Genomic DNA, 26,019 nt, shown 5'->3' with positions numbered 1-26,019 from the left:
CCCCACACCCATGCCAGGTGGCCCCTGGCCCCTAGCCTGCCCCAGGCGGGGTGGGAGGATGTCCCCACAACAGCCGGTCCCTCTTCCAGTGGGTGCCATGGTGTCATGCCAGCACTGTGGCGAGCGCTGCTCAGCAGTCCAGCTGCAGGGAGCGAAGCTGGGCGCTTGCCCCTGCCCGTGGCAGCCCCAGGCAGCCGTGATGAGCCCAGCGGAGGAGGCTGCGTTCCGGGCGGCGGGCAGGGAGGAGGCAGACAGAGCAGGGCGGGCCGCGTGTGCTGTCAGGACGTGGGGCTGCGGGGGCTGGAGTAGCTGTGGTCCCTCCCGGTTCCAAAGCCGGGCAGCAGGTCCCCTCCGAACACCACACTGTCCACCTCTATCTCAACATCCTCTGGGCAGCGGGGGAAGCCGGGTCAAGCCCTGGCAGCTTCACCTTCCCTACCCACCCACTTGCACGCCACTCACCTCCCTCGGAGGGCTCCGAGAGCTGGGACGAGTCCAGGCTGTCAGCCCGCGCCCGTTCCCCACTGGCGGGCGAGAGCAGCCACTCCAGCCGCCGACGCAAGCTCCGCTGCTGATTACGCAGCCGATCCTTGGCCTTCCGGGCTCTCAGCTCCTGCTCCTCCAGCCTCTGCGGGGATCCAGGGGGCCATAAGCAGGGTCCCAAGCAGGACAGCCCTGTTGCCACTCAGGGCACTCCAGCTGGGGCCGGTGCCAGGGCCACCCTCTCACCTGGATGTGAAGCCGGGCTCGGTGCAAGAGGCTCAGCGTGGAGGGACGGGACGGCCCTGCCGGCACCTGCTGCTTCAGCCGCTCCAGGCAACACCGGAGCTGGGCTCTCCTGTGGCCGGAGGGGAGAGGGACGACAGGGCGGTCAGCCCCGGGAGACCACGGGCACGGCCACCCCCTGTCCCGGGGCTCCCAAGTACCTGTGCTTCTCCAGCGCGTTGTGCACCGACCTGCGGGAGAGCCCCCGGGGATCAGAACCGGCGCTACCGGCCGCCGCCAGCCCCCTCCTCCCCAGCCCCGCCGCTCACCTGACGCTGCCCACGGCCCGGCGGGACCGCGCGGGGCACAGCGACGCGTAACCGTGCTCGGCCTCGGCCAGGCCCGGCGGGTACCGGGGAGCGGCCGCCCCGCAGTCCCGCCGCTCCAGGAACTCGGCCGCCTGCAGCAGCACCTGGATGCTGGTGGCCGCCGGCTCCATGGCTGCGGGCGGCGGGCCGAGCTGCGCGCCCATTGGCTGCCGGGCGCCCCGCGGCGCTGACGTCAGCTCGGCGGGGAAACAAATTCCGGCGGGAAAGCGCGTGCTTCAAATTTGAATCGGCGGGAGGGACGCGGCGGGACACGCCCCCTGCCGCTCGGCCCCGCCCCCTGCCGCTCTGCGCCGCCCCCGCGCGGCGCGCCCGCGGTTGTCGATGCGTGTCTGTGTGCGCGCTGTCACGCTTGGGCGCGGTCACGCGTGTGCGTCCACAAACAGCGCTCTCCCACACTGCCACTCACCCACTCGGGACACCCGCTGTCCCCAGCCCCTCGCTCCCCTGCCCCGGCGCACACCCCCTCCCGCATCCACGTGTGTCCGTGGGCCGGCTGTCCCCTCCAGCAGCCCCCCCCCGAAATTGCCGCTCCCAGCGCCGCAGGGCCCGGCCAGGCGGGTTTAGCCGTTTATTAACATCGCCCGGTGGGGAGGGGGGGGACCGCCGGGCCCCATGGGCGAGGGCCAGCTCCGGGCACGGCCCCGCGGCACCCGCCGTCATGTGAGCGCTGTTTGTGCCGCTGTTTGTGCCGTCCCGGGCCAGGCCGGGGGGAGACTCTGCCCCGGGCCCGGGAGCAGCCAAAGTTCACCTGAAAAAAACCCACCACGAAGCACATTTCCCGCGGGGGGGCAGACGGCACGTGGCTCTCCAGGAGCGGGGCACGGCCCCAGCGACCGGGTGAGGCGACCCCGCGCCCACCGCAGCCCTGGCCACGCCAGCGTGGGGCATGGGCTGCTGCCGTGCGTGAAGTGCTGCTGCCACGAGTGGGGGGTCCTGCCGCCAAGCCCACGCAGCCCCCTCAAGGGGGTCGTGGGGCTGTGGAGCCGCTCAGCAGCTCCAGAGCAGCCACTGTCCCCCGCGGTCTGTGGCCTCCTACAGATGCGGATTTGGCACGGGGGTCCCTCACTGGCTCCGGGTGCGCCGAGGCACGGGCGGGAGGTGCGCGGTGTAGCAATGCGTGCAGACACGCACGGGTTTCGGCTGGCCATAGTGCGGCAGTGCCGTGGCGTGCGGTGAGCAGCGGGCACAGAAGATCTGCCAGCAGAGAGCCAGAGCGGGTCTGAGCGGAGCCAGGTCTCCGGGGACACCGTGCCCCCCAGCCCAGCCCTGTCCTACCTTCCCGCAGCTGCGGCAGTGGTGCCGGCGGCGCAGCAGGGTGAAGGGCGAGCGGCAGGCAGAGCACTGGCTGCACATGCTGTCTGGCACCCACTCGGGCAGGCGGCGGGCACCTGCTGGGCAAAATGCATCGGTAAAAGCCACAGGGGTCCCCCATCACCATCCTGGCTCCTGAAATGTCCCCATCCCCTCAGCTGGACCCCAGGACCAGCCCTAGGCCAGCACCCTGCTCTGATGCTGTGGCACCCTGGGCACCCCAGGCAGCCTTTTACCTGTCCTCTGGAGCCCGGCAGCCTCTGTGGGGCTGGAGCAGAGGGGACAATCGGCCACCCGAGGAGCATCTACCAGGTGTGGGTCACCATCCTCTTCCTCTGCAGGGACAGGGGCTGTTGATGCTCCAGCCAAACCAGGGCTGAACTCAGCCCCACAGCAAACACCTCCACAGGCAAGGCTTGGGGCACGACCAGGCAGCTGTCAGACACCCTGGCTGAGCATCATCCCCATGCCTGGTCCATGCCTCATCTTGCCAGGGATGGGTGATGGGCAGGACAGAGAGAAGCCATGCCCCGTGTCCCACGTCCCCAGGGATCACTCACGTCTGGCGCCCGGCTCCTCCAAGGGCTCTGCCTGCGAGGCGACGATCTTGAAGACAGTTTTTAAGATGCTCCGCAGGTCACTGGCAAAGTTGGTCTGGAGCTGATCGGCCACCCCTGTGCCGGGAGGGTGGGTGTCAGGGTGCTGGGGGGGTCAGGGTGCTGCAGGGGGTGGCAAGGGAGTCACTCACTCACCTGAGATGCAGACGAAGAGGGTGTGCAGCATGTCCTTGGTGCTGCTGTAGCGGGAGCGCAGCTCCAAGCAGTGGGCAGCCGGGGTGGCATGGAGCCCTGGGCTGCTCCCAGGGGACTGGGGGCTGCACGGGGAGGAGGTGAATGTTACCCCAGAGGTGGCACGAAAAGTCCCTGTGGCAGCGGGCAGGACCTGCCAGCCCAGCCGCGCTCCCCCCAGTACACACCCCCAGCGCCGGGCTGTGCCTGGGTCGTCCACCGCGCTGGAGGGTCCCAGCTGCGCTGTGCAGGGGGGGGGCAGTGAGGGGGCACAGGGCACCTCCAGGAGGCCCCAGGGAGCAGCGTGGTCCATGGCTGCCCCCCAAGCTGGAGGGGTGGCCGGGACACAGGGATCCTCTGACTCGGCTGTGCACAGGCTCCTCTCCAGCAGGCAGAGCTCCTCTGTCGACAGCACCTGCAGCAGGTCCCTGTGGCGAGGGGGTGGCATCAGCCCCACGTCACTGCCCCACTGCTGCCCCATTGCTGCTCTTGTGGGTGCCCGTTGCCCCAGACGCATACCTGATCTTCTTCAAGAGGTTGTAAAAGGGGCTGAAGACCTGGGACATCTGCTCAGGGCTCTGCTCCAGGCTGAGGGGACCCTCAGGGTAGATGAGGAGGCCGCTGCAAGGGGACAGAGTTCGGCTCATGTCAGGGGTCTGCTCCCCCCACAGCCCAGGACCCTGGCTCCTCAGAGAGGGGAAGGGGCTGGTACAGGGTGGGGAGCACCCAGCTGCCCCCCGGGGCCCAGCACCCACCTGATAATGGCCAGGCGAGGGATGGTGAACATCAGCAGTGGTTCGTAGCCATCGATCATCTCCTGGGTCAGGTAGCCCAGGCGCAAGGCTCTGGGGGGGACACAGAACGGGGCTGAGCCCCAGGACGCTGCCCCATTCACGGGGCTGGGGTCCCTGCTGCCCCTCTGCCCAGCACTCGGTGCTCCTCACCTCTCCACCGTCTCGCAGAAGAGCACAATGATCTCCTGCTGTCTGTAGATCTCCTCAGGAGACTTCACCGCCACCAGGGAGGACACGTAGCTGGAAAGTCGGGGGGACTGTGAGGCTCCTTCAGCCCTGGCACAGGTCCCTCACCCCACCAGCCCAAACCTGGCCCCCACCTCAGCTCAAACTCTGCGAAGAGCCAGTCGAACTGGATGAGCACGGCCCGGACGGGCTCTGGGTAGGAGCCGGGCTGGCTCAGGCTCTGCTCCCGCAGCACCGTCCGCACCAGTTCCAGGCTGCACAGCAGGTTTCTGGCCTGGGTCCGCAGCTGCGCCCCGTCCATCTCCTCCACCTCCAGGAAGGTCCCGGCCAGGAGACACTGCCAGGACCAGTGGCCATCAGGAGCCAGCACCCAGGGCAGCCCCTGCCCCCAGGGTCAGCCACGGCGGGATGTGCCATCCTGCCTGGTGCCCATCACCCCCAGCCTGGGGGAGCTGGACCCCACTGCTCGCCCCGGGGGCAGCATCCCTGGCTCACCTCAGCAGCAAACAGCATGTGGTTCCCCAGGTTGTCCACCAAGAGCTCCTCAGGGAACTTGACCAGGTAGTCACGGCTGTGCCGCTGTGTGGGGATGCACTCCTCCATGATCCGCTCCAGCACGGCCAGCAGGTGAGCCTGGGGAGGGCAGGGGCATCACCCGCAGCTCCCTGGGGACACTGACGTCACACTGGAGCCCAGGCTGCCCCTGTACCTGGCTGAGGTGGAGCTGGTTGAGGAGCACCAGGTACTGCTGTGGGTCCAGCTCGGCATTTAGCCCGTTGATCTCAGCCACCACCCGTGTCACTCTCTCATCAGCAAAGAAGAACTGGGAGAGCAGGCGGGGGTCGGAGCGCTGCGGGGAGAGCGCAGGAGTGATGGCAGGAGCACCCTGCGGCTCTGGGTGCCAGCCCAAGGAGACCCCAAATCTCCAGTGCCCCAGCCAGGCTGGTTAGGGGCTGCTGAGATTTGCTCCCCTGCTGCCAGTCCCCCCTCAACCACCCACTCAGGAAGGTATGTGGGACCCCCACCGTGGTTCTGGCTTGGCCAAGCTGTGCTGGGTGCCAAGCACAGGCAAGGAAGCAGGCAGGCATCAGCCGAGCCCTCCCGGGGAGTGCCGCCATCCCCACCCAGCCGTGCCTCAGTTTCCCCAGGGGCAGAGCAGGATGAACAAGCTCGGCCGCATCCTGGCAGCGTGGGCACGGATCCGTGTGCGCCCGTAAACACCAGCTCAGGTGAAAGGTCCGCGGGGAGCCCCCGGCGGGGACCGGGCAGCCCGGAGGGACGTTCCTCGCCCCGTCTGTCCCCCATACGCCCGAGAGGCCAGAGGGACGGAGCGGACCCAGGGGAATCTCCTCGCCCCGAGAGCGGGCGGCGCCCAGACGGGCGCAGAGCTGCCCGCCGCTGCCCGCACCCGCCGCACCCCCGGGGCCGGACGCCGCCTTCTCCTCCCGCACCGCCCCGGGGGGCCTCCGCCGCCCCTCCTGCGCCCGCTGCCGCCGGAGTCCCCGGGCAGCCCCCACGGGGCGGGGGGCGGCCCCAGCGCGACCCCCGCGCTCTCACCTTGGGCCGGCGCAGCCAGCGGCGGAGGGCGGCGGGCAGCATGGCGCTCCCCAAGCTCTGCCGCCGCCCGGCTCCCCGCGCCCGCCGCTCACCGACGGGGCGGGCCGGCACCTGGCACCGCCCGGGGGCGGACCGGGACTGTGTCCGCCCAGCCCGGGCACCGGGACGACCCGGCGGACCGGCCCCCGCCCCGCCAGGCCCCAGGCGAGACCCGGGAATTTCCCGCTGCTGGGTACCGGGAGGCGGCCGCCACTCGACGGACCGGTTCCCCGTGGCCAGACGGGCGAGAGTGGCTCACCGTGGGGCGGGCAGGGTGCCCCCGCGGCTGCCCCGGCTCCCCCTCCCCGGTGCCGCACCTCAATCTCTGTTTCTGGCTCCAGTTCCCGACTGCCCCCCCAGACTCCCAGCTCTCTCAGTTCCCTGTCTCTTCCCTCCCAGCTGCCGTCCCCCTGCAGCTCCCGCAGCACAGCCGGTGCCTTTTGGGGACAGGGGCACCCCAGAGATCCAACCCTGCAGCACCCCTAGCCTAGAGCATCCCCGGGATGGCAGGGGGCAGTGGGGGGAGGCGCCTGCAGGCACCTGCCTAGTCTCTGCAGCACGGGGTGCGGAGCAGGGTGCTGCAGAGGGATGGGGCCAAAGCGGCCCCTTGGCAGATCAGAAGGGGCTGGGGGGCTCAGCAGAGGTCCCAGGGGGTGCTCAGGGCGCTGGACACAGCAAACTGTCTCAGCCACGCTAGAGGAGGCAGCTGCCACAGGATGTGGGTGTTGATAATTCAGGTGGCTGAAAGCCTAATGGAGTGGATTCACAGGTAAAAAATCCAGCAAGGACGTTTAAATAAACACTTCCTCGTGTTGAGGCAGTCTCTGAGTCACGATGGCCCCACAGCACAAAGGCTGAGCTGGCTGGGTCTGGGTGCAGGGCTGCCTGGGTGTTGGGGCTCTGTGTATCCCCATGACGCTCTGATTTTGGCCAGGCAGCACGTCCTGCTGGCTGTTGCTGATGGTCCCAGTGTGCACAGTGAGCCCAGAGCAACCCTGTATAGGTTACAGTATCATAGTATGTTTGGGATTGGAACGGACCTCAGAAGATCATCCAGTCCAATCTCCCTGCTGGAGCAGGAACACCCAGGTGAGGTGACACAAGAACATGTCCAGGTGGGTTTTGAATGTCTCCAGAGCAGGAGACTCCACACCCCCCTGGGCAGCCTGTTCCAGTGTCTGTCACCCTCACTGAGAAGTTTCTTCTCAAATTTAAGTGGAACCTCTTGTGTTCCAGCTTGATCCCATTACCCCTTTTCCTATCATTGTTTGCTACTGAGAAGAGCCTGGCTCCATCCTCGTGACACTCACCTTCTATATACTTACAGACATTAATAAGGTCCCCCCTTAGCCTCCTCTTCCCCAAACTGAAGAGCCCCAGCTCCCTCAGCCTTTCCTCATAAGGGAGGTGCTCCACTCCCTTCATCATCTTTGTTGCCCTGCGCTGGACCCTCTCCAGCAGCGCCCTGCCTGTCCCACAGCCGCTGTCAGCGCTGCCCACGGCATTTTGGGGGGCACAGTGGGCTTTCCTTGGTGCCCGAGAGCAGGGGGCTCCACGTGTCGCTTTGTCACCAGCACCACGCTCTGTTCCACCACAGGAGGGCAGCTCCAGTGGCAGGACGTGTTGTATGCAGTGAGGTGGTGTATGCAGTGAGGTGGTGTACGCAGTGAGGTGTTGTACGCAGTGAGGTGTTGTATGCAGTGAGGTGGTGTACGCAGTGAGGTGTTGTACGCAGTGAGGTGTTGTATGCAGTGAGGTGTTGTATGCAGTGAGGTGTTGTACGCAGTGAGGTGGTGTATGCAGTGAGGTGTTGTATGCAGTGAGGTGTTGTACGCAGTGAGGTGGTGTATGCAGTGAGGTGGTGTACGCAGTGAGGTGGTGTACGCAGTGAGGTGTTGTACGCAGTGAGGTGGTGTACGCAGTGAGGTGGTGTACGCAGTGAGGTGGTGTATGCAGTGAGGTGGTGTATGCAGTGAGGTGGTGTACGCAGTGAGGTGGTGTATGCAGTGAGGTGGTGTACGCAGTGAGGCGGTGTACGCAGTGAGGTGGTGTACGCAGTGAGGTGGTGTATACAGTGAGGTGGTGTATGCAGTGAGGTGTTGTACGCAGTGAGGTGGTGTATGCAGTGAGGTGGTGTATGCAGTGAGGTCTGGCCTCATGCAGACCAAAGCGGTGATGGGTGTTTTTGGAGCGACACATGGCCCCAGCTGTGCTGCAGGGTGACACTGAGGCTGGCAGGGAGGCGGAGGGCTGAGCTGGCCCTCAGTTCTCCCCGGGGGGCACCCGGGGCTGCGGGAGCTGGTGGGGCTGCACGGAGGGTCAGCAGAGCCCCTCAGGCAGCCCGGGAGCGGGCGGCGGCGGGGACGGGGGAGCGCGGGGACGGGGGAGCGCGGGGCCGCGGATCGTGACGGCGCCACTACCTCCCCCCCGCCAGGGTGCGCGCTGTCGCGCGGTTCTGCCCTCTCCCAAAATGGCGGCGATGGCTTCACCTCTCTGGGCCTTCCCTCCTCCCTCCTTCCCCCCGGGCAGGGGCCGGACGGGCCGCGCCGCCATATTGGCTGTTGTCCTGGCTGCGGCGGGCGGCGGGCCGCGCTCGCCATGACTCGCAGGCGGAACAAGGCGGCGGCAGCAGCGACGGTGGCGGGTGTCTCCGGGCCTCGCCGTGAGAGGGTGACGGGTTCCGACGCCGGGCCTCCTCCCCCTCCTCCGCCGCCCCCACCGGAACCGCCCGCCCCGCCTGAGGTGGCGGCAGGAGCGGGCGGCAGCGGGGAGCCCGGCAGAGCCTCCGCTCAGGTACCGCGGGGGGACGCTGGCTCTGACGGGGCTGCAGCCGGTGCGGGGCTGCGCAGGGCCCGGGAGGGCTGGAGGCTGCCCCGCGGCTGAAGGCCCTGCCCGGCCCCGCTCCGAGCATCCCTGGCACCCCCGGCGCCCCCGTGTCCCTCTCCCGGATTCGGGGGCTCCGCCGCACCCCGCGGGCGGTGCTGGGGTGTGCCGGGGTGTGCCGGGGTGGGGGCACCCGCGCCGAGGGGAGCGGGGGGTGAAGCCCCAGCCCCTTCCCGCGAGGCTCGGCTGCCTGCGGGCTGTGGGAGCCGCGTCCGGCGGTACCGCGGGGCCGGTTCGGGTTCGGCAGGTGCGCGGGCAGGGCGGCCCGTGGCACTGCGGCTGCAGGCGGGAGCGGTGCGGGCTGGGCTGCGGAGCTGCGGCGGGGCCGCGGGCGGAGGGATGGCTGGGCGCTGGGCTCCCGCCGCAGTGTGCGTCGCAGGGGCTGCGGCCGCTGTCTCCCCGCAGTTCAGGGAAGCTCGGCTCAGCCTTTGCTGGAGAGGGTGAGTGGAGCAGCGAGCCTGGCTCCCACCATCGCCTGCTGCTCCCCCTTGGCAGCACCAGCAGCTCCCAGTGGCGTGAGAGCGAAGGGTTCTCCCAGCTCCGGGGTCTGTGCACCCCTTGTCCCATCCCTGCGTGCAGGGGCGTCTTGTCGATCTGCCCAGGGGACTCATGTGCGCTCCGCAGGGCAGAGCCCCGGGCTCAGGGACAGGCGCGCTCGCCCAGGTGGCACAGCGTGCGTTGGGGCTGTTCCCACAGCTTCTCGCGGGAGGGTCCAGCCCTGCTGCAGTCCATGGCAGGTGGCTCAAGCATCTGCCAAATGGTCTCCCGCGCCTCTGGCTGCCTGACGCCCCTTGCCGTGCCCGGCTGCTGCCGCCCGCCCCGGGTTGCGGGTGGGCAGATGCGCTGGGTGTGTTGGGGAGAGCCGTCCTGTCACCCGCTGCGTGCAGCAGTGGCCGCATCTGCCGCTGCTGAGACACAGGGTGGCCTGGGAGCCGCCTCCTCCCCGTGGCCGGGTGGGCAGGGGGGCTGTGCCCCCCCCTGCTCTCCTTGGCCTCTGACCTTTGCTTCACCTTGAGCCTGGGAGACGCCATCTGTTTCGCAGCAGCAGTTCAATGTGCGGCTCATTGTCGCGGGGCCCTGCCGCGGCACAGACAATGGGGGCCCCCTCGCCTGCGCCACGCTGGGCTCGTCACGGCTGTCAGGGCTCCGGCGAGCCTGTGGGCTGTGGCCCCGGCTCCTGCCGCAGCACCCGGCGGGAAACCCCAACCTGGCTGCCCCATGTGGGGAGAGCGCGGGGCAGTGCTGGGGACTGCACCCCACCCCACAGGGCTGCGCCGCTGGCTGCACAGAACAAAGAGGCTGGCGGGAGGGCCCGGGGCTCTCGGGTAACGTCGTGGGTGGTCTGCGATGGGTGAAGAGGGGGGGTTGTGGTTGCCAGACCCCCCCCTTTGTATCCCTGCAAGGTGATTTCCGTAGGTCTTGCTTTGCCATGCACGTCCCCTTGGTCCTGCTGTACCAGAAGTGACAGTGGGAGTTGCTGGTGGCCACCCAGCCTTGCTTGGTGGTGGGGCTGTCTCTTTAGCATGGTGTGGTCTTCCCAAAGGTCCAAAATGCGTGCAGTTGGCATGTGGCAGGCTGGCAGCAGCCGGGCAGCCTGAGGCCGCTCTCCTCCGGTGGGAGGAGGTTCAGTGCCCATGTAGCTTACAAGAAATTCTCTCATTTGGTGTCAGCATCCTGAGGTCTCATTTGCTGCCTTGTCTGCCCTGCACCTGCGCCGACCTGGGGCCCTGCCATGTGTCAGCCGACGTCTGGGGTGACTCGTGGTCTGTGTGTCCTTCTGCAGGTGCTGCCCACCGCCAACCAGTCAGTTCAGACATGCTGCCTGCTCTGTCACCGGGAGCGCAAGGACTGGGGAGGGCCATCCCACAATGGGCTGGTTTCCCCTGGCGAGAGGCTGCCACCGGACTTCGTGCCAACGCTCGTGCAGAACCTCCTGGGAGAAATGCCGCTGTGGATCTGCCAAAGCTGCCGGAAGAGCGTGGAGGAGGAAGAGCGGCGGGCGGTGCAGGAGCAGGCCCTGGCGGTAAGCGGCTATAGGGCTGGGGTTGGAAAGGCCGGGACTGTAGCTCCCAGGACCATGGCGCTGATCATCCTGCGGCACTGGCTGGATGTGCGGGTCCCCTCCTCGCTCGGAGCCGAGTGCCTTGGACATCCTAGCCCTGCTGCTCCCTGCAGCCACGCTGCCCTCCCTGGGCTGCTGCTGCCTCCGTGGGGAGGCGCTGCGGTGAGGCAGAGTGTGGCACTGTGGCGGCTTGTCAAAGCCACCAGCCCTGCTCTGCTGTGCATTGTGCGCTGTGTCACCCCAGCCCCAGGGCTGCTCCCCACCCTCACACCGGGTCTCCCTGGAACAGTAGCGTGTGCCAGGGCATGTGCCTGCCCGTGTGTGGAGCTCGGAGGCAGAGCAGCTCCCTCCTGCTTGGCTTTATTTAACGGTGGCCTGGTTTGAGTGGGACTAGTGCATGGCCCAGCCATGCTGGCTTGGCCCTGGGAGCCCAGCTGTGTTGCTGTTGGGCAGAGGGGCTGTTTTCTGTCCCCGAGATGGTGACAGGAGTGGTCCCCATGTGCTGAGCCCCTGCTTCGGGGCCTTAGAGCGGGTCTTGGTGCCAGTGCCATGAGGCCAAGGACCTCCCGCTTCCCCTCTCGCCCTGCTGCTGCTTCACTCTGTGTTTTCCTTGCCAGGTTTCGTTATCCCACACATCCTGCAAGTCACAGTCTTGTGGGGGTGGCTCCCACTCCCCTTCCTCCTCCTCCTCCTCTTCTTCATCCTCGTGTCATGGGAACTCAGGGGACTGGGACCCCAGCTCTTTCTTGTCTGCTCACAAGCTCTCGGGCCTCTGGAACTCGCAGCACACCAATGGGGCAGCGCAGGGCAGCCCGCTTGGGGCCCCCTCTGCTGCACTAGGTGAGTTGAAGCCGGCTGTGGGGTTGGGCAGAGCTTTCTGCCCGCTCCTTGGCTTGGGCAGTTTCCTTGTGGGCACCCGTCTGGTAACAGGGGTGGGCAGGCTGGGCCTCTGCCAGTGCCAGCAGGACGCCTGGGACTCTGCAAAGGCCGAGGGTGCAGGGGGCCGGCCCTAGCTCCCCTTTCCTTCCAGGTGACAAGCACCCGGGCCTCGCTCTCCCTCCGGAGTGCGCCAGCCAGACGCCTGCCGCGACGCCGGGGCTCAAGGCCTGTCCCTACAGCCACGCAGCCTCCCCCGCCTCCAGCAGCGCTGCCCCGGGCTCGCCTCTGCCTACCTCACTCGACTTCTGCAAGACGCTGCCGAAGCAGTTCAAAAGCATGTGCCGGAGGGCCACCCCGCCAGGTGCGTGGCCAGGGGCAGGGCTGGCTGTGTCCTCTCGGCCTGCAGCTCCACACAGCCCACGCCGCCCCAGCACCTTTTCCCTTGCTCTGCTCTTCCCAGTTCTTGTGGGGAGACGTGGTGCTGCTGAGGCCCCTTGTGAGCAGGGGTGGCTTCTAGCCCAAGTGTCCTTCTGCCGGGGGGCGGGCAGGGTTTCTCTCACAGAGAAGTGGCCTGTGCAGAGGTGGTGGGTGGCCCTGAGCCCAGCCCTGGCCAGTGCAGGACAGCCGGTGTCTGACTGTCTCTGCTCCTGCCCCTCTGCAGGTGAGGCCTTCCACTCCTCGGAGCATCATCAGCACTCGGACCTCACTGCTCCTCCTAACAGTCCCACTGGCCTCCCCTCCCAGCCGCCGGCGCTGATCCCCTCCAAGCAGACGCCTGCCCATCCGGGGCCCTTCAGCTCCCCGCCCCACGTCCCACAGGCCGCGCTCTTCCCCATGCCCAGTGCGCAGGCAGCAGCCCCGAAGCCGGCGTCCGAGTCCCCTCCCACCGGCACGATTTCTCACAGCCTGGGGTCGTGTAAGAGCCCTCACCTACCCCCTGCCAACGTGCCGCTGCTGAAGATGCCACCTCCGCTGTCGGGCTGTGCTCACCCCTGCAACGGGCACTGCAGTACGTCGCTCATCCCTTCTCCCTCTGCCCACCAGCTGCCCAGCTCGAACAGGTGAGTAGAGGAGCCCGTGCCCGTGTCCAGCCTCTCTCCTCGCGGGGCAGTGCTGCCCTTTCTCCCACCTGTGCCCATGGATGCGCTTTTCCCTGTGGAGGGACTGGCTGCCCTGACGTGGCGGTGTGGGGAGCTGCTGTCTGTGTGGGCCGGTTCTGCTGCTGCAGACCCCTGGTCTCTGAGGGTCAAGCTCTTTCTCTCCCCACATGTCTTCTCCCTGCGGTTCTCCTGTAGTAACTGTGGTGCAGAAGAGACTGTGCTTGCTCCTTCTCCAGCTAAAAGACCCAAAGGAGCCGCCCGGTCAACCTGCTGTTGGCCAACAGGACTTTTGTCAGTGAGACCCGTCAGGCAGCTGTGGCACTGAGCAAAGGTCCTTGGAAGATGAAGCCTGTGGATTTGTGGTTCTGCTCTCCTGCTCCTCCGGCCCTTTCTGGGCTGCCTGTGCCCTGGAAGAGAGCACGCTGAGTCGCGGGTGCTGGTCCCTCTCTGCTGATTAGTGCTCCCTGTGGAGGGCGAGCCGGGTTCTGAGCTGGAGCTCGAGGAATGGTGCTGTGGGCCCTGCCCAGGGCTCCCTGGCTCTGAGCTGGGGGTCTGTGCCTGCGGGAGCCGGGCTCGCCTGCGCGCAGGCTGTCTGGCAGCTGCATGCGGTTCAGCGTTCCTGGGCTACCTGCCGCCCCCAGTGAGTACCGGTCCCTGCCCTGGAATCAGCTGGTGGCCTGGCAGGGGGACGCTGCTTTCTGGGGCTCTGGTGCGCCAGCCTCCTGCCTGCCAGAGGCCCTGGGGGGCGAGGAGCAGCAGATGTCTTGTGCCGTGGGCTCCTCTGGCATCTCCCTGCAGGAGGAGGATGCAGGGAAGGGGGTTTGTCTGTGAATCCTTCTGCTTGGGCACGAGCTGCCCTGGGGGGGTGTTCCTACACATATAGTGTGGGGCAATTTTTGAGACCACCGGGCTCCTGCTCACCTCTTGCCCTTCTCCCCTTCTCCTCAGGGACCCCTCTTGCAAAGGGCATAAATTTCCCAACGGTACCAGCTGCCACCCGCCGCAGCCGTGCGAGGCAGACGAGGGGCTCGGGGAGGACGAGGACAGCAGCTCGGAGCGCAGTTCCTGCACCTCCTCCTCCACCAACCAGAAAGACGGGAAGTTCTGCGACTGCTGCTACTGTGAGTTCTTCGGCCACAATGCGGTGAGTGAGAGGCTGGTCTGCAGCCACCCCTGGTCCTTGTGCTCCGCAGTGAGACGTTACACGGTCTGTGTGCCGAGAACGCAGAGGTGGGCACGTCGGCCAGGGCTGTTTCCTGCCACCATGTGCGTCCCTCCTTAATATCCCTCGTGCCTGCTGGTCCCCTTGTTCCCTTCTTGCAGCCACCTGCCCAGCCCTGGGGCTTGGCACAGCTGGCCAAATCCTGCAGCTTGGTGCTGGAAAAGAATTCAGTGGGGGCTGTGCCAACTTGTCTCGCTGAGACCGTGGGGAAGGGAGCAGTTGGGGAGGTTGGTGGGGGACCAGCGGGTCGTGCTGGCGTTGCGTGCCGCCTGCCCTGACAGCGCTGGCCCCCGCAGCCCCCGGCCGCTCCCACGAGCCGCAACTACGCTGAGATCCGGGAGAAGCTGCGTTCGCGCCTCACCAAGAGGAAAGAGGAGCTGCCGCAGAAACTAGGGCACAACAGTGGCTCGGGAGAGCCTGCTGTGGACCACCGCAACGTGGACGAACTGCTGGACTACATCAACAGCACGGAGCCCAAGCCCCTGAACAGTGCCAAAGCGGCCAAGCGGGCACGGCACAAGCAGAAGAAGAAGGTGAGGCTGGGCGGGGGGGAAGCGCTGCCCGGGCACTGGCTGCAGGAGAGAGGTTGGGGGAAGACTGTGCAGGGCTTTGCCTCATCTCCCTTACATCCATTTGGTGTCCTGAACGCTCTGTCCTTTGTTGTCCCTTTCCTCTGAAGTGGCAGCAGTGCCTGGCTCCATGCAAGGCTTCCCCTGTGCCCCCAAAGGCCAGCCCAGCCTTCCCCGGTGCTTTGGGCTGCACTGTCCTACCTGCTCTGACAAACGCCACGCATCTGTGGCAAGGAGAAGCGATGCCGTGACGGCTTCTGCCAATGCCTTGTGCCCCGAGCAGTGTCTGGTGTGCAGTGTGGTGGCTGTTGTGGTGCCCAGAGGGGACACACAACAGTTCAGGCACTGTGGAAGATGCGGGGTGGCTGGGTTGAGCACCGACCCCCGGGTTTGCTGTCTGGCAAAGCTGGTGCTTGGCAAGCCGGCCCCATGGGCTCCTCACGTGGCACTGCGGCTCTGGCCACCCACCCTTCACGGCACCTGTGTTGCAGGAGAAGGAGAAAGCCCAGCTGGAGGCGGAGGCCCAGAAGCGGGCAGAGCGTGTCCCTGCGGCCAGCCAGGCCAGGGAGCCGCCTGAGGAGAAGCTGCTGGAGTGGCCGGAGCTGGAGCTGGAGCAGGTGAACAGCTTCCTCAGCAGCCGGCTGCAGGAGATCAAGAACACCATCAAGGACTCCATCCGGGCCAGCTTCAGCGTCTATGACCTCAACCTGGATGTCAACGACTTCCCCAAGAAGGCAGCTGTCCTGGAGCAGAAGAACCTGCTCTCTCACCTCAACGGCTCCTCCGACTTGCAGGACATAGACCTGGCCTTGGCCCCGCTGAGCCTGGGCCCCGCCAAGAGCCAGGCGCTGCTGCGGGGCGAGCCAGGCCCCCGATGGGGCGAGGGCCACGGGGAGCCACCGCCAACCCCGGCAGCCGAGAACGGCGTGGTGAAGCGCCTGAGCGCCGTGCCCAGCCTCTCCCGCATGATCTGGGTGCAGTCCAAGGCTGCGGACTCTGCCGCCGACAGCAGCGGGCTGAGCCTGGAGGCCAAGGAGGAGCCGCAGCACAAGGGGCCAGAGCCGCCGGAGCCAGTGCCTGCGGGGAGCCGGCAGCGGAAGAACAAGCGGCAGAGTGGGCAGGCGAAGAAAGGGGAGGGAGCTGCCGCGGCTCCTGGGGGCCAAGCCCGGCTGGAGAGCCCTGGGGCGAAGGGGCAGGTGCTGGGAACCAAACACCCTTCCAAGGCCAGCGCCGCAGAGCCGCAGCGGGCAGGCGGCTGTGCCGAGCCGGGGGAGAGCAGCAAGGGGCAGCCATGGGGCAGTGGCGGCCGGACGGAGAAGGAGAGAAGCAGCGAGTGGAAAGGCCGGAGGGGAGAGGGCAAAGTGGAGCTGCTGGAGCTGGCGCAGCAGCCGCCTGCCCCCCCTGCCCTGGGGGGCTCCCCCCAGCCCAAGGGCAAGAGCAGGAAGAGCCGGAACAAGGTGGAGAAATCCAATACCTCAATCGGTGAGTGAGTGCCAGCAGCGCTGTGCTGCGCTACCCCGCTCTCAGTGGCCCTTTCTCCCTGATTCCCTGCGTATCTCCCTGTCCATCGCCTCCCCGCCCTGTCCCCCTGCCCTGCCAGCCCCCTGCCCCTCTGGCAGCGCTGACCTCCGCTCTCTTCTCCGCCAGATGACGTGTTCCTGCCCAAGGACCTGGACGGGGCCGAGATGGATGAGACTGACAGAGAAGTGGAGTATTTCAAGAGGTGAGTGGGGGCCGTGGGGAGCTGAGCGCTGCCCGGGGAGAGCAAGGGGCTGGTGCTGACCGGGGACTCTGCTCTCCCTGTCAGGTTCTGCCTGGACTCGGCCAAGCAGACACGGCAGAAGCTTGAGGTGAACTGGACCAACTTCACCCTGAAGAAAACCACTTCCAGCGCAGCCCAGTGAGGTGTGGGGGGCCACCCCCCACCCACGGCCGCTCGCCTCTCCTCACTGTGCCCCCGCCTCGCCTCGGTGGGGTCTCCTGCTCTGCGGGGACCCCGGTGCTCTCCTGCCCCGCGGGGACCCCCGGGGCTCCCCCGTCCTCCTGCCCCTGCCCGCGGGGTGACCCCGGCCGTCCTGTCCGCCTCCCCGCAGGCACCCGGCGCCCTGTGCCGCGGGGAAGGACCGTGCTGGACCCAATAAAGAACTTTTTAATTTTTTATTTTATTTAAACCCCGCTGTCTGCTGCTTTCTGCCGCGCCCGCCCTGGGGGGGGTGGGGAGCGCAGCGCCGTGCGCCTTCTGCGGAGGTTTGGCCGCCGAGGCGACCCGTCGGGCTCTCCCTCTGCTCCCGCGCGGTGCGGGCGTGGCGCCGCGTTGCTGGGCAACGGCCCTAGCCCTTCAGCCGTCACTTCCGGCGCGCGGGATTTACATCCGGGGCGGTGCGGCGGTTGCGCGGAGACGGCGCCATGGAGGCCGCGGCCGAGCGGAAGGTGCGGCCGATCCCGATCCCGATCCGGGTCCGGGTCCGGGTCCGGGTCCGGGTCCGGGTCCGGGTCCGGGTCCGGGTCCGGGTCCGGGTCCGCCGGTTCTGGGGCCCGGGCAGCGCCGGTGCCGCTCCGGGCCGGCCTCACCTCGCGTCTCCCCACAGAGGCAGCGGGAGGAGGCGGCGGAGACGTCCGGCCTGTCCGGGGAGGACGATGACGACTACGTGCCCTACGTGCCCGTCAAGCAGCGCAAGCAGCAGATGGTAGCGGGGCAGCGGGGCCCGGCGCTGCCGGGAGCGGGCTCCGGGCGGCCCTCCCGCGCTCACTCCGCCTCGACCCGCTCCCCCCCAGCTGCAGAAGCTGCTGCAGATGCGGCGGAAGGTGGTGTCGGAGGAGGAGCAGCGGGACAGCGGCAGCGAGCAGCGCGGGGACGAGGACGACATCCCCCTGGGGCCGCAGTCCAACATCAGCCTCCTGGACCAGCACCAGCACCTCAAGGAGAAGGCGGAAGGTGGGACAGCGGTGGGGGCCGGGCCGGGCAGCTCTCGGGAGCCACCGAGACCTCTTCACTGTTTCCCTGACTCTCTGCAGCTCGGAAGGAGTCGGCCAAGGAGAAGCAGCTGAAGGAGGAAGAGAAGATCCTGGAGAGCGTGGCAGAGGGGCGAGGTGAGCGCCGGGAGCTCCGTGTCTCTTGGAGCCCTCCCCGAAGCTGGGCGGCAGCAGCAGCACCACCCGCCTCGCAGCACTCGGGGACGTTCACAGCCGGAGGTGCCCTGACCCAATGGGCTTTGTTCTTGCAGCTTTGATGTCAGTGAAGGAGATGGCCAAGGGCATCACCTACGATGATCCCATTAAAACCAGGTGCGATTCACAGTACAGAGGTTATTTTTCTGAAAACATAATTTCCTTGTGACTGAGGAGAACTAGAAGCCGTGCAGCCCAGTGGGAGGAGTGCTGGCTTCTCTCTTGCTTCGTTGTCTGGCTTTTTACTGCTGTGTATAAATTTGAAGGCTGTTGAGCTGCCTTAGATGTTATTTTATATGTAGTTAAGATTTGCTAGAGTGTGTTTATGTTAAACTTAAATACTTGAGATGGATCTTTAGACCTTGGTGGTGACTAACTTAGAGAAAGAGACTGAGTGAGCCCACAGAGCCAGTGCTGCTTGAGGCAGCGTCAGAGAAATGACCGAGATGCATGCGAAAGATTTTGGCGTGTTCCATCCTCAGACTGTTCTGAGCTGCGAGCTTGGGACTTCTTACTGAAACTCTGGGGACATGTTTGATGTGTGGAACTGGTGTGGATCTGTTCTTGTGCTCACACCAAGAAGCCTCTCAGGGTTCCCTTTTTTCCCAGGTGGGTTATTTGAGCCTGACGGGGGTTTCCCTGGGCCTCCATAGAGGCTGCTGAGCCTCATCCTGCACCCCAACCTTTCTCTGTTGCTTCCGCAGCTGGAGAGCACCTCGTTACATCCTGGGCATGTCGGAGGCGCGGCACGATCGCGTGCGCAAGAAGTACCACATCCTGGTGGAGGGGGAAGGAATCCCGCCCCCCATCAAGAGCTTCAAGGAGATGAAGTTCCCAGCGGGTGCGTTGGGAGGGAGCCTGGCCGGGCGGGGGGCAGGATCCTCCTGGGAAACGCGTGTCAGCGAGCGAAGCTGTTGGATCTTTGGCGCTCAGTTTTGGCGGAGTCACAGCTCAAATTAACAGTGGTGACTGTGTCACCTGGCTGCTGGCCCAAGGGACGTTTGTCACTGATGGAAGAGCTGCTGCTGGGACCTGCGTTAGAGGGGAATTTGGGGAAAACTTCAGGTTGTGAACAGACGTGTCCCTTGTTTCCTGACAGCCATCCTGAGGGGCCTGAAGAAAAAAGGGATTCAGCAGCCAACGCCCATCCAGATCCAGGGCATTCCCACCATGTGAGTGCTCTGTGCCTGGCCTGGAGCGGGTGTGGGTTCTTCCTACTGCACCCCATGCTGTGAGCCGGGCGCTCTGCCCTGGTGACAGACATGCCCTGTCATCTCACTCAGCCCGGGGAGGTCGGAGTCATTCTGTGATGCTCTTCCTCACCACTCGCCCCGTTTCTCCACCAGCCTCTCAGGAAGGGACATGATTGGCATCGCGTTCACTGGTTCTGGGAAGACCTTGGTGTTTACCCTCCCGGTGATCATGTTCTGCATGGAGCAGGAAAAGAGGCTGCCCTTCTCCAAGCGAGAAGGACCCTATGGACTCATCATCTGTCCCTCGGTGAGCGTCGGGGGCACAGTGCTGTACGGGAGGACACTTATTGCTGTTTAGTGGCAATTATGGATCCTCCCTGCAGGGACACGTAGGAACGAGTAAGTTTTGTCTCTGCAGCGGGAGCTGGCCCGGCAGACCCACGGCATCATCGAGTATTACTGCCGCCTGCTGCAGGAGGACGGGCTGCCCCCCCTGCGCTGCGCCCTCTGCATCGGGGGCATGTCTGTCAAGGAGCAGATGGAGACCATCAAACAGTGAGACATGGACGGGGTTGTGGGGCTGGAGCTGTGCAGCTCTGTTTCCTGGCAGAGACTGAGGGCTGGCACTCTGGCTGGGTGGCTTTGGGAAGGTGCCAGGTGGGAGTTACCTCCCCTATGTGTGGGAACCCAAGGACCTTCTCTCGTCCCCTAGTGGTGTGCACATGATGGTGGCAACTCCTGGCCGCCTGATGGACCTGCTGCAGAAGAAGATGGTGAGCCTGGACATCTGCCGCTACTTGGCTTTGGATGAGGCTGACAGAATGATTGATATGGGCTTTGAGGGGGATATCCGTACCATCTTCTCCTATTTCAAGGTACTGAGCTGGCACAACACGAGCACCTTGACGCTCAATCCCTGTACCCACCTGGTTCGGTGAACGCTAAATCCTCGCCCACACTGTGTTCCCTGTGCAGGGCCAGCGGCAGACCCTCCTCTTCAGTGCCACGATGCCCAAGAAGATCCAGAACTTTGCCAAGAGTGCCCTGGTGAAGCCCATCACCATTAATGTTGGGCGAGCGGGTGCTGCCAGCCTGGACGTCGTGCAGGTGAGCTGGTTGGGATCTCCCTCGCGCCCGTGTGGGAGGCCAGCGCTGCACAGGAGGGCACTTGATGTCTCCTGTGTTAGGGAGCTGGGCTGCCTGGCCCTCCTTCCCCAGGGGTTAAGGGCTACCAAGCAATGGCATTTTCTCTGCTGCCTGCCTGACCCATCTCTGTGCTTGTTCCTAGGAAGTGGAGTACGTGAAGGAGGAGGCCAAGATGGTGTACCTCCTCGAGTGCCTGCAGAAGACCCCACCACCGGTGAGGAGCGTGCTCTGGCAGCACCGCAGCCCCACGGCACAGGTGGAGCTGGCAGTGGGGACACAGCGTGACGCTGCAGGGCTCTGCTGTGGGTGCGGTGGGCGTGTGAGCAAGCCGTGCTGCGTGTACAAGCGGATCCTGGGCCAGAGGTGTTGTGTGCTCCGCTCAGTGAGCGGGAGTGGGTTTCCTGGGGGTTTGTGCTGGTGCCAGCACGCAGAAAGGCGGCTCTTCCATGGTGTCTGTGCTGCGGCAGGTGCTGATCTTTGCAGAGAAGAAGGCAGATGTCGATGCAATCCACGAGTACCTGCTGCTCAAGGGTGTGGAAGCTGTGGCCATCCACGGAGGAAAAGGTCAGTGAGGGTGTCGGGGAGCCCCTGGCCACGGTGTGGCCCTGCCTGACCCTGCTCCTGCTGGGCTGGCACATGGCGCAGGAGGTCTCAGCGTGCAGCAGTTTGTGGTGGTGTGAGGAAGGGCTGTGGCAGGGTCAGGAGTGAACACCACGTTGTATGTGGCAGATATAAACATAGCGCAGCTCCCTGTGGACCCAGAGGTCCCTCTGCTCCTTTGTTTGGGGAGAGGCTGCACAGGCCCTCTCGCTGGGGGAGCCCTGGTTGAGCGGTGCTTGGCTCTGAGGCCACTAGGTTGTTGCAGTAGGTGGGACTGGGAGCTCTGCCTCTGCTGATCTTCTCTACTGGGCCTTTGCAGATCAGGAGGAACGGACGAAAGCCATCGAGGCATTCCGGGATGGGAAGAAGGATGTCCTGGTTGCCACTGATGTTGCTTCCAAGGGCCTGGACTTCCCAGCCATCCAGCACGTCATCAACTACGACATGCCGGAGGAGATCGAGAACTACGGTGGGGACTGGGCTCTGGGGGGGGACCCACGAGGGGCTGTTGGGGGGCGTGCAGAGGCCAGCGAGGCTCTGAGCTTGTCTCTGCCGCGGCTAGGGGCAGGGACAGTCTGTCACGTTGCATTTGTCCAGGTCTAATCCTGTCTCTTTCTCCACAGTTCACCGTATCGGGCGTACGGGCCGTTCAGGCAACACTGGCATTGCCACCACCTTCATCAACAAGGCCTGTGGTGAGAAACAGTGCGGGGCTGGGGGCTGCCTGGGGGGGCTGAGGCTGCGGGAGGCGGTTGGGTGGTGGGGCTGCCTCTGCCTTTGTGTGAGGGGTGATCCTGAGCGAGCAGGGACGCGTGGCGATGGCCCATGGAAGGCAGATGGTGGCGTGGGGCAGTGTGTCTGTGTCTGACCCATCTCTGCCCCCAGATGAGTCTGTGCTGATGGACCTGAAGGCCCTGCTCCTGGAGGCCAAGCAGAAGGTGCCGCCCGTGCTCCAGGTGCTGCACTGCGGGGATGAGACCATGCTGGACATCGGAGGTGAGAGACCTGGGCTGGCACAGGGTCCTCCTGCAGGAATGTTGAGACACCTGCGTTGCGGACAGGACCCCAGCTCCTGTTGCGGTTCCTCTTCTATGAGGACAGGCTGAGGGAGTTGGGGTTGTTCAGCCTGGAGAAGAGAAGGCTCTGGGGAGAAGATTTTGTGGCCATTAATACTTAAAAGTGGCCTGTAAGAGAGAAGGGGACAGACTTTTTAGCGGGGCTTTTTGCGATAGGACAAGGGGTGATGGTTTTAACTTAAAGGAGGGAGATTCAGCCTAGACATGAAAAAGAAATCTTTTACAACAAGGGTGATGGTTGGCCAGAGAGGTGGTGGATGAACCATCCATGGAGACATCCCAGGCCAGGCTGGACGGGGCTCTGAGCAACCTGAGCTGGTGAAGATGTCCCTGCTCATGGCAGGGGGGCACTGGGGGAGCTGGGAAGGTCCTTTGCAACCCAGAGTGATTCCTGTGTGGGCAGCCTGGTGCTGTGGCGCCCTGGGTAGATGCTGGCATAGCCCCTGTGTTTCTGGGGTGGGAGGCTGCTCTCTTGGCAGGGCACAGCTCCTCTGACCTCATCCCTCCCGTTGCAGGCGAGCGCGGCTGTGCCTTCTGCGGGGGCCTGGGCCATCGCATCACCGACTGCCCCAAGCTGGAGGCGATGCAGACCAAGCAAGTCAGCAACATCGGCCGCAAGGACTACCTGGCCCACAGCTCCATGGACTTTTAGCCTGGGGCACGTGCTGCCCAGCACTCCCCCGGCGCGGTTCCTGGGTTCCCTGTCAGCTGGAGCAGCGCCACAGCTGCTCTCGCCTTTCCCAAGCCCAGGGGCCCGTCCTGCACTACTGTGGCCCCTTCTCCAAGCATTTGGTCACCGAGGCTGTTGCCAGCCCAGTCTGACAAAGCTCCTGCCCTGGGAGGAAATGTGTGGAGCTGCTGCAACAGCCCCTTACATCAGCGGTGTGTTGGGCAAGCAGGTAGCGGTGCCCAAGGAGGGGAGGAAGCCCCAGGTGGGGCGGGTGGGCTGTTGCCCGCTGCCCCTGCCCGTCCCCTGCAGTGGCATGGCTTGGGTTTTAATGTTGCTGCCCCCCAAAACCTCTCAATTTCTGCGGGACTGTCCCCATTACCTGGTTTTGTGCCTCCTCAGCTGTTCCCATGTCGCCCAAACACGCTCTGATGCAGCGGAGTGAGGCCGGGTCGGGTGGTACCCTTAGCGCTTCCTGCGCTCTGCCTGCGTGCGTTCTGCCCCGCTGCCCCTCTGTGAGGAGGAGGGCGGACAGACGGCATGTCCCGTGGCCCAGGCTCTGCCCCTCATCCCACACACCGAAAAGGGGAAGTTGCTGAGAGAAGGAAGTCTGCCCCGTGCGCCTGCTTCAGCTGCAGCAGTCACATTTTCTCTGCTGCTGCTGGCGTGAGTCCCTGATCCTTGCGCTAGCTGCCAGAGCGGCGCTGGGTACATGGAGAGACCGGTGAAGGATGGGATCCTCTATGTGCAGCACTGCAAATTTGGAAAGGTAAAGGGTGGATTGGGGCTGGGTACAGGGCTTGCCCTCATTTTTTCTTGATCCCACGCTGGGCCCTTGGCAGCATGGGGCAGGGGGACTGCACCAGACCCCTCGGAGCTGCCCCGGGAGCGGGGCTCTCTGCGCAGTGAGGGGACTCGTCCATGCAGGCACCTGCTGGGGCTCACCCCTGCATGTGGGGTCCCTCTTCTCGCTTGGTCTCACCGTGCAGTTCGCAATGAAACAATAAACGCGTGTTAACGAGGCACAGCTCCAGCGTGTGTGTGGGAGTGGGGCAGCACGTGGGACGCGGCTTTGGGACCTGGGGGACCAGCGCAGTCCACAGGGCGCCCCTCACGGCTTAGCCTGCTGCCCTGGGCCCTCAGGGTGGGCACCAAGTGCTGCAGCCCTCTGGCCACGGCGTGGGTGGCACAATGGGGGTCCCTGCAGGGTCGAGACAGCTCTGGGGAGGTTTCAGCCAGGTGCTGGCCCTGTCAGGACCCTGGCCATGCCTTAGCAGCGTCCCCTCTGCTGCATCGGGGTGGCCATGCCCCTGGGGGGTCTCAGTGAATGCACTGGGATACAATTGCACTCCCACCTCCCCACCAAGCAAGAGCCAAGTCCCAGAGCCAAACTGGGCAAGCCCTGCACGCGTGGGGGCAGTGCCCGGTGTGTAGGAGGCAGGCAGGATGGCGAGGGTGGGTATTTTGGGTGCCTGGTTTCTGCAGGGCGGAGGTTCTGCTGTGCTTGCGAGGTGTGCAGGGGCACGCGCCCCCTCTATCCCATGACAGGCTGGGAAGCTGCTGGTGCCGCAGAGCCTCCCCTGGGAGGAAATGGGCTGCGAGCTGCAGGGCCTGGCCGTGCTTGACAGATGTGAGTGAAGCTGCCAGCAGGAGCCTCAGCAGCTTAAAATGGCTTTAATTTGCATCAGGGTCTGTCCTGAGAACAGCGCAGGAGCTCAGCTGCAGCAGCAGCAGGCCAGCACTTGCAGCGGGGAACAAAGAGCAGGACCTGGTGCTCAGCAAGCTGGGAGCGTGACTCACCCCGTGGGCCAGGCCGAGCTCGCTCAGGGAAAGGCTCCCCCTTGCTCTGGCTTTGGGACCGCGCTGCCCCGCAGCTCTGGGGGTCTGCGCTTGTCCCGGCTCCCCGTGGCCTCCCGTGGTGCTTTGCAGGGGCAGGCTGGGACACCCCCTGCCTCCTGCCCCATACAGCTCTTCCTGAGCGCTGTCAGCCCCATGTGGAGGGCAGCGCTGCGAGGACGCAGCAGGCAGCTCTTGCTGACCTTTTTTTCCCTGCCTGTGCCCTTGCCGTGCCTCAGAGGTCCTGGAGGAAGATGCGAGCTCAGCTCTTTGCCGCCAGCCCCTCCGGTGTGGCCCGCATGGAGAAGTTTGACGTGAGGGATGACGGCACAGCGCTGGACAAGACCTCCCTGCGGCGGTGCGCCCGCCGCGTGATCCGCCTCTCGGACTGCATCTCTGTGGGCCCAGCAGGCACCGAGAGCTGCCCCAAAGCCACCGCTGCCTTCTACCTCACCACCACAGAGAAGAGCTACGTGCTGGCAGCTGAGCGGCGGGATGAGTGGATCACCCAGCTCTGCCAGCTGGCCTTCCAGGTACCGTGGGGTTCGGCATCGGCAGGACCCCTTGTGCTGCTCCTGGCTCGGGTGAGCTGGGGTGAGTGGGCAGGCAGGGGGGCTTGTGCTCCCCCAGGCTCCACTCACATTCCTCTGTTTCAGGGTGCAAAGGAGACTGCACAGAGCAGCGCCAAGACCCAGCCCAGCCCCGCTGTCCCCATGGAGGAGAACTCCCTCTACGCATCCTGGCAGGGCTGTATGTGCAGGGGCGGTGGATGGGGCGGGGGGGGTTCTGGCTCAGTGCTGCAGTGCTGACCCTCGCCTTGCTCTGCTCCCACAGTGACCGAATTTCCAGTGCTGGTGGTCCGGACGGACGCGTCCGACCGCTGCAGCCTGCACGGGCACTACCTGCTCTCACCCCTTCCACAGAGACTGACACTGAAGGACCCGCAGTCCCACCAACCCCTGCTCACCTGGCCCTACGCCTTCCTCCGCAAGTTCGGCCAGGATCAGGTGGGTGCCCCACTCCCTCCCTGGGGCTGCTGCCTGCCCTGGGTAGGTGCCAGCCCCTCACCCTGCCATCTGAACCCACAGGCCATCTTCTCCTTCGAGGCTGGACGCCGCAGCGACTCCGGTGAGGGCACCTTCACCTTCAGCACCCCACGGGCCTTGGAGCTTTGCCGGGCTGTGGCTGCCGCCATTGCCTGCCAGCAGCAGGGCAAGGATGCCCCAGACCCCCAGCTCTTCTGCACCCCAGATCCCCAGCTCACTGCACAGGGCGCTGAATCCCAGCCCTGGGGCCCCGGGGCTGAGGAATGCCAGCCCAGCGCACCCCTGGGGGGGGCACAGCCTGCCTCCCATCCCCCCACCAGCCTCCTCCACTTCCCCACCCCAGAGCCAGAAGCCCCAGGCCCCATCGTTTACGCCTCTATCGCCCGGGGCCAGCAGCCCCTCTGTGGGCCAGGGCAGCCAGGTCCTAGCGAGCCCTGGGCTGGGGGGAAACTGGTCCCTGAGCATCTCTACGAGAACATCTTCACCGCGGAGCCACGTCCTGCGGGGGCAGAGGAGGAAGAGGAGGAAGGGCAGTGGGAGCTGGGGTGCCGGCAAGCCCCTGAGGGCCACAGCAACGAGGTGGGCCCGCTCTATGACAACCGGGCTGCCCTGGCACAGCTGCCGCGGGGCAGCCCCCAGCCCCCCGAACAGGGCTGGAGCCGGGGGGGGCAGGAGACGCTACCGGGGCGCCCGGGGCACAAACCCCAGAGCAACCTCCGGGCCAAGCTGGTGCGGCTGCTCAGCCGGGAGACCCCCAGCCCCCAGGACTGGGCCTGAGGCCGAGCTGGACGCCGTTCGCTGGT

The 26,019-nt window shown here is 65.6% G+C and overlaps 5 protein-coding genes across 5 annotated transcripts; 3 read left to right on the top strand and 2 right to left on the bottom strand.

Annotated features, from left to right (window-relative positions):
* Window positions 1–278: 278 nt before the first annotated feature.
* On the bottom strand, window positions 279–1,204 carry MXD3 (MAX dimerization protein 3; the record flags this gene model as incomplete). Its single annotated transcript, XM_080353036.1, has 5 exons — window positions 279–388; window positions 463–628; window positions 730–838; window positions 927–956; window positions 1,035–1,204. The coding sequence occupies 5 exons, from the start codon at window positions 1,202–1,204 to the stop codon at window positions 279–281; spliced, it is 585 nt and encodes a 194-aa protein (XP_080209162.1).
* A 952-nt stretch (window positions 1,205–2,156) lies between these two features.
* On the bottom strand, window positions 2,157–5,772 carry LOC308045804 (lateral signaling target protein 2 homolog; the record flags this gene model as incomplete). Its single annotated transcript, XM_080353313.1, has 12 exons — window positions 2,157–2,288; window positions 2,370–2,482; window positions 2,966–3,079; window positions 3,158–3,279; window positions 3,382–3,621; window positions 3,713–3,814; window positions 3,949–4,038; window positions 4,138–4,227; window positions 4,308–4,510; window positions 4,669–4,806; window positions 4,883–5,023; window positions 5,731–5,772. 12 exons carry the CDS (start codon window positions 5,770–5,772, stop codon window positions 2,157–2,159), a joined length of 1,527 nt encoding a protein of 508 aa, XP_080209439.1.
* Window positions 5,773–8,239: 2,467 nt separating this feature from the next.
* Window positions 8,240–16,655, top strand: FAM193B (family with sequence similarity 193 member B; the record flags this gene model as incomplete). Its single annotated transcript, XM_080353017.1, is given in 11 exon segments — window positions 8,240–8,273; window positions 8,276–8,562; window positions 10,436–10,675; window positions 11,332–11,554; window positions 11,745–11,954; window positions 12,255–12,654; window positions 13,642–13,837; window positions 14,212–14,448; window positions 14,976–15,966; window positions 16,132–16,207; window positions 16,292–16,655. Coding segments are annotated over 11 exon segments (2,991 nt in total). The 3' UTR covers window positions 16,389–16,655.
* Window positions 16,656–16,751: 96 nt separating this feature from the next.
* DDX41 (DEAD-box helicase 41) lies at window positions 16,752–24,113 on the top strand. The gene is made up of 18 exons (XM_080353018.1): window positions 16,752–16,914; window positions 17,073–17,171; window positions 17,260–17,419; window positions 17,500–17,574; window positions 17,709–17,769; window positions 18,357–18,493; window positions 18,752–18,824; window positions 18,999–19,152; window positions 19,264–19,400; window positions 19,558–19,720; window positions 19,821–19,952; window positions 20,134–20,205; window positions 20,459–20,555; window positions 20,911–21,060; window positions 21,215–21,286; window positions 21,477–21,587; window positions 22,183–23,103; window positions 24,023–24,113. The coding sequence occupies exons 1-17, from the start codon at window positions 16,891–16,893 to the stop codon at window positions 22,317–22,319; spliced, it is 1,854 nt and encodes a 617-aa protein (XP_080209144.1). The 5' UTR covers window positions 16,752–16,890; the 3' UTR covers window positions 22,320–23,103; window positions 24,023–24,113.
* DOK3 (docking protein 3) lies at window positions 23,047–25,993 on the top strand (the record flags this gene model as incomplete). The annotated part of the gene is made up of 6 exons (XM_080353312.1): window positions 23,047–23,103; window positions 23,883–23,964; window positions 24,303–24,703; window positions 24,827–24,920; window positions 25,005–25,177; window positions 25,259–25,993. The coding sequence occupies 6 exons, from the start codon at window positions 23,047–23,049 to the stop codon at window positions 25,991–25,993; spliced, it is 1,542 nt and encodes a 513-aa protein (XP_080209438.1).
* Window positions 25,994–26,019: the final 26 nt, after the last annotated feature.

The sequence above is a fragment of the Nesoenas mayeri genome, assembly GCF_963082525.1.
Source record: "Nesoenas mayeri genome assembly, chromosome: 14".
In the NCBI taxonomy this organism is placed as follows: domain Eukaryota; kingdom Metazoa; phylum Chordata; class Aves; order Columbiformes; family Columbidae; genus Nesoenas; species Nesoenas mayeri.
Note: the sequence above shows the minus strand (reverse complement) of the source record. Positions and strands in the feature narration are given on the sequence as shown.

Excerpts from the sequence above, each read along its gene's own strand:
- DDX41 (XM_080353018.1), top strand. The coding sequence starts at position 16,891 with ATGGAGGCCGCGGCCGAGCGGAAG. Across the intron at positions 17,420-17,499 it reads CCTCAAGGAGAAGGCGGAAG|CTCGGAAGGAGTCGGCCAAG; the intron begins GTGGGACAGCGG and ends GACTCTCTGCAG. Across the intron at positions 21,588-22,182 it reads GACCATGCTGGACATCGGAG|GCGAGCGCGGCTGTGCCTTC; the intron begins GTGAGAGACCTG and ends CTCCCGTTGCAG.